Source organism: Tupaia chinensis, unplaced genomic scaffold (genome assembly GCF_000334495.1).
Source record: "Tupaia chinensis unplaced genomic scaffold, TupChi_1.0 Scaffold000296_1, whole genome shotgun sequence".
NCBI lineage: Eukaryota > Metazoa > Chordata > Mammalia > Scandentia > Tupaiidae > Tupaia > Tupaia belangeri.
Window position 1 is genome coordinate 1,265,600 of NW_006159784.1, and position 9,680 is coordinate 1,275,279.

Sequence of the window (9,680 nt, forward strand, 5' to 3'; positions counted from 1 at the left end):
AAAAAAAAAAAAAAAATGGGGGGGCCAGCAGTTGGCATAATGGCTATGTCGCTGGAATCCCACGTAGTCGACAGCGGTTCAAGTCCCGGACCCGGTGGCTTAAACTCACACTGGGCACATGTGTATGCGTGCCCAAGATCCCAAGAGGAGAATGGAGAAAGGATTGTGGCGTGGCCTTCCCCCCCGGGGGGTGATTTCTCACTTTCTGTCTCTCTGACAATTGCACATGCCCCATAGCAAAAACCTCTCAAAACAAAACAAAACAAAACAAAAAAAACACCAGGCACAATGTGTACACACATACCCAAAATCCTGAAAAGAAAATGGAGACAAGATTGCAGTGTGGCCATCCCCCCTAGGAAATGATTCCCCACTTTCTCTCTTTCTGTCTCTCGGGGAAGTGCATGCATCCTATAGTAAAAATCTCCCACAGTAACCATACTAATAATAAACAACACATGAGAAAGTGCTCAAGATGATTAGTTATCGAGAAAATGCAATTAAAATCAAAATGAGAATTCTTACATACACACCAAAATGGCTACACTTAAAAAGTTGGAAATGAGGTCAACAAGTAATCTCAGACCCAGAGGTTTGAAACTCACACCAGGTGCATGTGTGTGCATGCTCAGTTCCCAAGAGGAAAACAGAGAAGAGACTGTGGTGTGGCCATCCCCCCAGGGGGTTATTTCTCACTTTCTCTCTGTCTCTCCAGCAAATGCACATGCCCTATAGCAAAAATCTCTCAGGATAAAAAAAGTCTGACACACACTAAATGTTGAATAGAATGTAGAGTAATCAGTTCACTGACAAACCATTGGTGCGTGTTTAAAAATGTACAATCCCTTGGAAAACATCCAGAGAATTACCTATAAAACCAATTATGTACTTATATATTTACATAAAATAATACAAGCGTATGTCTACAAAGACTCATACAAAATGTTCACCATAGCCAAACTATTTATAGCAATCTAAAATTAGAAAAACTATAGGTGATCAACAACAGAAAAATGGTATCTGAAGCAACATGGATGAATCTTGAGATTATGCTGAAAGAAGTTTTTCTAAAGATACATGTTATATACTCCATTTGTATGAAATTCAAATACAAGTAAAACTAATCTCACTGGGAAAAATAACCAAAATAGTGTTCGCCCTCTGTGGCAAAAGAACTGAAATTAGAAAGAGCTTAAGAGGCTCCTGAAGGTGGTGTGGTGGTTAAGAGTGCTGGAATCCGACATGGCTGACCGTGGTTTGAGTCCTAAACTGGCGACTTGCTTTCTCACTTTTCCTCACTCTCCCTCTCTCTCTCTCCCCCCTTCTCTGGTTAAATTAAAACAAACAAACAAATAAATAAAGTTAAATAAAATAATTCTTTAAAAGAAAAAAGAGCATAAGAAAAATGCCCAGGCTAACAGACTAAAGAATCTGTGAAAATCAAAGGCTGGGCAAATCACATGATGCATTCTGTAGGTCAAAACTGGCCCACCATATGTTTTGTTTTGTTTTTGTCTGTTGGTTTTTAAGAATTTTTTATTTATTTTATTTGTTATTTAATTTAACCAGAGAAAGAGAGGGAAGGACAAAGTGAGAAAGCAGGTTGCCAGGGACTCGAACCATGGTTGTCCATGTGATGGGCCAGTTTTGGGTCCAATAGGTGGCATGGTGGTTAAGGTACTGGACTCTCACATGGCCACCATGTCACCTACTGGACCCAAAACTTGCACATCAGTTGTTTCTGAAAATGAAATTTTATTGGAATACAGCCAAACCCATTCATTTAAATATTGTCCCTCCCCTGCCACAACAGCAGAACTGAAGAGCTGTCACAGAGACCCCTTAAGTTCTCATTAAGTTTCTTCAGAAACCTCATGACATGAAAAGCCAAAAACATTTGCATATAGTCCTATAAAGAGTCTGTAAACTCCTGGGAAAAATCCATAAAATCGTTCATAAAATATAAATTTTATATGAAAAGAATAACCATAAACAAATACTAAACTGTAGTTGGTGATATATATGCTAAGTATTTAGGGTAAAATGACTCCCATCTGAAACTCATTTATATTTTCTTGAGAGGTTTTTGCTATAGGGCGCATGCACTCACCAGAAAGACAGGGAGACAGAAAGCGAGAAATCAGTCCCTGGGGGGATGGCCATGCTGCAATCCCATCTCCTCCACTCTCCTCTCAGGATCGTGGGCACGCACACACACATGCCCGGCGTGAGTTTAAGCCACCGGGTCCGGGACTCAAACCACGGTCGACTATGTGGGAGTCCAGCGACAAAGCCATTACGCTAACTGCTGGTCCCTGAAACTCATTTTATAGTGGTTCAAAATTTAAATGAAGTGACAGATGGCTAAAGAGATAGATAAATGACAAAGCTATTTAATAAAATGTTTACTGCTGAGTCTAGTTTGTGGATACTTGAGTGTCCATTGTAAAGTTCACAGCTCACCATAATAAAGTATAAAATAGTGTTCTAATTGTAATAACTAAATGCAGCCTTCCTACTAGGAAGTTAGAGACCGTATCTAATATTTTAAAAAACAAAAAAGAAATAGAATAATCATGTATTTAAACTTATAACTATTAAAGAAAACTCTTAAAAATTGAAAATGTTTGTTCTTAGGGAACACAAAACAAGGAGTGGTTTGAAAGAAAAGTGCTATTTTTTTGTTTAAAGCCTTAGAAAGACATTTGATTTTTTTAAAGCCATGAAGCTGCATTGCTCTGATAAAAATAAGCTTAAAAATTAAATGATGTCAGGACCAGCAGTTAGCGTAATGGCTATGTTGCTGGACTTCCACGTAGTCGACTGCAGTTCTGAGTCCCAGACCAGGTGGCTTAAACTCATGCTGGGCACATGTGCGTGTGTGCCCAAAATCCCAAAAGGAGAATGGAGAAGGGACTGTGACGTGTCCATCCCCCCTGGGGGGTGATTTCTCTCTTTCTTTCTCTCTGTTTCTCTCTTTCTGGTGAGCGCACACACCCTATAACAAAAACCTCTCCAAAAAAAATAATTTAATGATGTCTTTTTTTTTTTTATTTTAACCAAGAACTACTAATAAAATAATAGACTACTTATTTTTTTAAATGAAGGTAAAGGGGCCAATCCATGGTATGGTGGTTAAGGCAAACTACACGTTTCAAGTTCTGGACTTGGAAGCTTGAGAATCACTCCAGGCACATGTGTGTGAGAGCCCAAAATCCCAAAAGGCAGAAGACAGAAGAGATTGAAGCATCAGCATTACTCATGGGAGGTAATTTCTCACTTTCCCTCTCTCTGTCTCTCTCTGGAGAGCATAAGCATTCTCTGGCAAAAATGTTTAAAATGAGAAGAAGAAATAGGGGGAAAAAATGGCAACAACACAGGTTTTCAACATTTTTCTGAAAATTACATAACTGTTCTGTCATAAAGAGTACCCATTATTTATCAAAAGCACTTGCTCTGTTTTTTTTAGAGGTTTTTGCCAGTGTTCTAATTGTAATAACTAAATGCAGCCTTCCTACTAGGAAGTTAGAGACCGTATCTAATATTTTAAAAAACAAAAAAGAAATAGAATAATCATGTATTTAAACTTATAACTATTAAAGAAAACTCTTAAAAATTGAAAATGTTTGTTCTTAGGGAACACAAAACAAGGAGTGGTTTGAAAGAAAAGTGCTATTTTTTTGTTTAAAGCCTTAGAAAGACATTTGATTTTTTTAAAGCCATGAAGCTGCATTGCTCTGATAAAAATAAGCTTAAAAATTAAATGATGTCAGGACCAGCAGTTAGCGTAATGGCTATGTTGCTGGACTTCCACGTAGTCGACTGCAGTTCTGAGTCCCAGACCAGGTGGCTTAAACTCATGCTGGGCACATGTGCGTGTGTGCCCAAAATCCCAAAAGGAGAATGGAGAAGGGACTGTGACGTGTCCATCCCCCCTGGGGGGTGATTTCTCTCTTTCTTTCTCTCTGTTTCTCTCTTTCTGGTGAGCGCACACACCCTATAACAAAAACCTCTCCAAAAAAAATAATTTAATGATGTCTTTTTTTTTTTTATTTTAACCAAGAACTACTAATAAAATAATAGACTACTTATTTTTTTAAATGAAGGTAAAGGGGCCAATCCATGGTATGGTGGTTAAGGCAAACTACACGTTTCAAGTTCTGGACTTGGAAGCTTGAGAATCACTCCAGGCACATGTGTGTGAGAGCCCAAAATCCCAAAAGGCAGAAGACAGAAGAGATTGAAGCATCAGCATTACTCATGGGAGGTAATTTCTCACTTTCCCTCTCTCTGTCTCTCTCTGGAGAGCATAAGCATTCTCTGGCAAAAATGTTTAAAATGAGAAGAAGAAATAGGGGGAAAAAATGGCAACAACACAGGTTTTCAACATTTTTCTGAAAATTACATAACTGTTCTGTCATAAAGAGTACCCATTATTTATCAAAAGCACTTGCTCTGTTTTTTTTAGAGGTTTTTGCCTTAGGGTGAGTGTGCTCACCTAAGAAAGAGAAAGACAGAGACAGTGGTAGGGAGTGTGAGAAATCACCTCTCACAGGGGATGGCCACACCACAATCCCTTCTCCACCATTCCCCTCCCAGGATTTTGGGCATGGATGCATACACGCCCAGCATGAGTTTCAAGCCACTGGATCTGGGACCCGAACTACCGTCAGCCAGGGGAAATCCAGTGATATAACCACTACGCCATCTGCTAGTCCCAAAAGCATTTAAGTTCTTACACTTTGATACTTTAACATACTACTAGTCTACTAGAGCTCATCGTGACTAGATGGTCTTAAAGATGATCTTACCAACTTAATAATAAAGTCTTTTACCCATAACAAATTTTATAAAGAATAAAGCATGCTCTGTAAGTAGGTATAATAAAAATGTTGTCATTACGTTTCTTCAAAAACTTCCTCAATGAAATTGCAATTTATACTTACCAAAAGAAAATAATGGTCTTCAGGTTCTGCCCTTAAATATTTAAAGATTACTTGCTCCATAAACCTTTCCATCAAGTCCCAATCTTCAACGATACCATGGCGAATTGGCCACTATTAAAACAAAATGAGAAAACACAAATTAAATCTTATTAATATCAAAAATAAAAACTACAAAGAAAAAGAAAACCCTTGGCATATTAGATTATGGATACTAGATAAGGATATACTTAAGATACGAAAATTACACTGTAGATTTCCTTAGCAGATACATATTTAAGTATCTGGAGGTAAATAAAATTATTTCTATAATGTATTATCAGATGTTTAATAAAAAATATATAGTAAATATGTTAGAATATTGAAAACTGTTAAATCTAGATGAACATCTCCAATCACCAAATGCAAAATCTGAAATGCTCAAAATTTTGAAACTTTTTGAGCTCTGACATGATGCCCCCAAGGGAAAAAATTACACACTTAACCTCACATGACAGGTCACAGACAAAATGCTATAAAAATATTGTAGAAAATTACCTTCAGGATATGCATAGAAGGTGTAAACTATAAATAAAGTTTGGGTTTAGATCTGCATCCCATCCCAAGATACCTTACTATGGGTATGCCAATATTTCAAAACCTGAAAAAAAAAATCACTAACCCAAAATACTTCTGAGTCTCAAGCATCTCATACAAGTGATAGTCAACCTATTCTTTCTAGATTTTTAAAAATTTAACCCATTAAAATGAAGTCTACGAAGGCCCAGGCCTAGTCGTAGTAATATAAGTAAAAGCACACTGCTCTACAATGCTTGAGTCACATAGCAGATCAGAGTTCTGATCCCAGACTGGGCTGAAATAAGCCAGGGTGGGCACACATGAATCGAGACACACAATCTTGGCTGGCTAGAATACTGGGGGAAGGGATCATAGCACGATGAGATCCTGGTATGTCTGCTTGTCTCTGTCTCACTCTCAAGTGCTCTCTCTCATGAATGAACTGCTGATAAATGAACTTAAAAACAACAACAACCGGGAACCAGCAGTTAGCGTAATGGCTATGTCGCTGGACTCCCACGTAGTCGACCGCGGTTCGTGTCCCGGACCCGGTGGCTTGAAACTCACGCCGGGCGCGTGTGCGTGCGTGCCCAAGATCCTGAGAGGAGAATGGAGGAGAAGGGATTGCGGCGTGACCATCCCCCCTGGGGGGTGATTTCTCGCTTTCTGTCTCTATGTCTCTCTCTGTCTGTCTGGCGAGCGCACGCGCCCTACAGTGAAAATCTCTCCAAAAAAAAAAAAAAAAAAAACCCAACAACAACAACCACCACCACCACCACCACCACCACCTAAGGGTTTGCAGAAAGGCTCTTTCCTTTCCATGTGGCAGTAGCAATCAGGTAAGCCAAGATGGGTACATACAAGTACATCAGGAGCTCTGGAAGAAGAAGTAGTCTGATGTGATGTGCTTTCTTCTGAGGGTCTGCTGCTGGCAGTACTGCCAGCTCTCAGCGCTACACCAGGTTCCCCACCCCACCCAGCCAGATAAAATATGCATAATGCTAAATAATGTTAAATTCCTTTTGATGGGATACAAGGCAAAGCGAGCTTAAGTCATTTACAGGATTAGTGTGGGTCATTGAGGCCATAAACACCCAGTCCCCAAAAGTACAACCTATGGCAAAGCCTGTCCATCATGGTGTTAACAAGCTCAAGTTTACTTGAAGCCTCCAGTCTGCTGCAGAGGAGTGAGCTGGACGCCACTGTGGGGCTATTAGAGTCCTGAATTCTTACTGGGTGGGTGAAGATTTTATATATAAATTCTTTGAGGTTATTCTCATTGATCCATTCCATAAAGCTATCAGAAGAAACTCTGACACCCAGTGTATTACCAAACCAGCCCACAAGCACAGGGAGATGCGTGGGCTGACACCTGCTGTTCAAAGAGCCGAGGCCTTGGAAAGGGCCACAAGTTCATACTATTGGTGGTTCTCACCATGCAGCTTGAAGAAGGTGCAATACTCCCTAGCTCCACCATTACCACCAATCTAAGAAATGTTTGTAAAATTCGGACCTAATATACAATTTAAGACAGTCAAAAAAAAAAAAAAAAAGTCTATGAAAATCATAGTCTCTCAAAACTTGTTAATTTATTAGCTAATTAGTATTAATTAGCTCAAATATGTATGTGACTAATATATAAAATATGCTTTGTAAGTAAATAACTAGAATAATCATAAAAATTAATAATGGAAAATTTTTATAAAAGAAGTTATATATTTGTATAAACTATGGTTTTAAAACTGTGTGCCAAGGTGCCCCAGTTTACCATAGCAAATTCATAAGAACATCACAAAGTATTTTAAATTTTCCCAGGGAAGAACAGTGATACTCAATATCAACTGGATACTACATGAACTACTTAATCTAAGTAGGTCAGTTTCAATACTAGATCATGTTAAATTCCTTTCGATGACATTATTTCATTGAAAAGTTGGGTTGACAATAACTGCTGTGATAAAAACCTAGTACACACAAAAAGAAAAAAAAAATCCATGTAGAACAAGAAAGGAGGATAGCAGTCAGTGTCCAATCTGCTCCCAGGTTTGAGAAGTTCTGCAGTGTCTAACACACATAAGCATCCTAATAGTAACTGTGATTATTTAACAAACAAAAAAATTTTTTTTTTACTTTCAGTGTCTTATTTTTTTCCAAATGAGTAGTAAGGTGCCTGGACCTAGCTACTTAATAAAAAGACTATTAAATATAACTTTTTATCTAGGTGGAAAATGTCACTCTGACACTAAAGGTGCTCAAAAAGTTTGTGACCCTCTGTAACAGAATACAGTTTCGTGAACACAGTACACATCTAATACCTCAGGCTGAATGAATTTATGAATGAACACATAAATATGAAGCCCTAATATCTACTCACTCTAGCCTCTTCAACACTTTTTAAAGTATCACACATAAAATAACTTCTACTTCCCAGTTTGCTTTAAGGATGGGAAGAATGTACTTAACTACATCATTCATTTTATAGCCCTATTGGAAGTCTACTAATGTAAATGTTCTAAGTGTCACTTATTCATCAGTAATTATTGTGCACCTACTGGCACAAATATAAGGACATAAACATCCCGCCCACAAGAAACTCAGTCTATTGAAAAAAATATAGGCAAACAAATATTAACATTGTAAGTTTTTTAAGTTCCTAGGATAGGATGTCCTATTTGGCTTGTGAGGGAAAATAGGAAGGCTACACCGAGGAAGACATAGAAGCAACCTTTTAATTTGGGAAGGTTGGCAAGGCATACAGATAAAACAGAATAATTTATATATAAACCAAAAAGGCTGGAAGAAGAGTGTAGAGAAATACACTAGTTCTCTATCAAGGGGACCAGATTCTCAGAAACCTTCTTTGTCTTGCATTTGGGTTTTACTCTATAAAAAGTTAGATATCAGTAGAAAATTTTAATCATGGAATTATGAAATACTTTTAATTTTTAGGAAGATTATTATAGCACCATCAGGTAAGCTGAAATGAATCCTAAGAAAACCAAGCAAAAGAAAACAAAAAGTCCCAATTGTGGTATGGATAATGTTGGGCCACATTAAAGATTTCTCAGTCAACAGGAATGAGAAACAAAGTCAGATATGATATGTACAGGTTTCTAGCTTTGAAGTCAGGATGGACAGGATCCATTAATCAAAGCACAGTAACTACTTTTGTCTTGTACTGGATAAACAAGAGTGGAGTGTATATAATTAATTTTGTTTTGAATATATTAAGTTCTAGAGCCACAAATAGATAACCTAAAGTAAGGTAGCTGGATATGTGATCAAGGAGCAGAAGACCTAGGTTGTGTTTGTAGACAAAGGAGTAGCTGAGGTCACCTCAACGAAGTCTTCAAAGAATAAGTAAAAGAGAACTAAGGACTATATTTACAAAATACTAACATCTGAGTAGTGCACCAAGGAAGAAGCACCAGTGACAATAATAAAAGTAAAAGCAGAAAGAATAGTCCATATTAGGTAGAAAACCAATGGAGTAACCCAATGAAAGACAAATAAAGAAAGATGAAATATTGCATACAATTGGATTTAATAAAGAGCATAACAAATAATTTGTGACTCAAAGTATTATTTTAAAAGTAAAGAAGGAAATAAAACACCTAAATTACTAATGACAGGAGGTAGGAATAAAGTTTGTAAGAAGTTTGTTCTACTTTGTTTGTAGCATCTGGAAGACTTAAAAATACACTTAAAGATGAACATTAGTGGAGAGAAACTCTGTCTTTCAGCACATACACCTCATCACCGTCAATAATTTTTTTTTCCATTTCAGCCACAGTTTAAACCTAATCATTATCATTTCCAAATCCCTGAAATGCCAGTTAACACTACACTATCACAACCTCATATTATTCCAGCATACTCTACCACGTGTACTCTACCACTTCACTACATCTTTTGATCCATTTTCAATCCACTGACTATTCTAATTATTTCCTAGCCATCAACACTTAAACTACGTTTCATGCTCCATCACTTTAACTATTTAAATTATTTTAGTCATTCCATCTACCAAAATCTACCCTAGCATGATTCAACCATAAATTTGCCTGTACCCAGAATCCCGCTTATACTGAAGAAACATACATAAATGAAATGATAAAACTAAGCATCTATACTTGTTATTCTCAAATGGACATAACCTTACCTGAAAAACCTTTCTTT

At 37.4% G+C, this 9,680-nt stretch overlaps 1 protein-coding gene across 1 annotated transcript in view; it reads right to left on the reverse strand.

The window, feature by feature from the left end:
- The window catches only part of ACTR3 (actin related protein 3), a 54,788-nt gene that overhangs the window by 34,416 nt on the left and 10,692 nt on the right, over positions 1-9,680 (reverse strand). Inside the window, exon 3 of the mRNA XM_027772768.1 lies at positions 4,947-5,057. Coding sequence (XP_027628569.1) covers positions 4,947-5,057 — 111 coding nt within the window. The remainder of the gene's footprint in view (positions 1-4,946; positions 5,058-9,680) is intronic.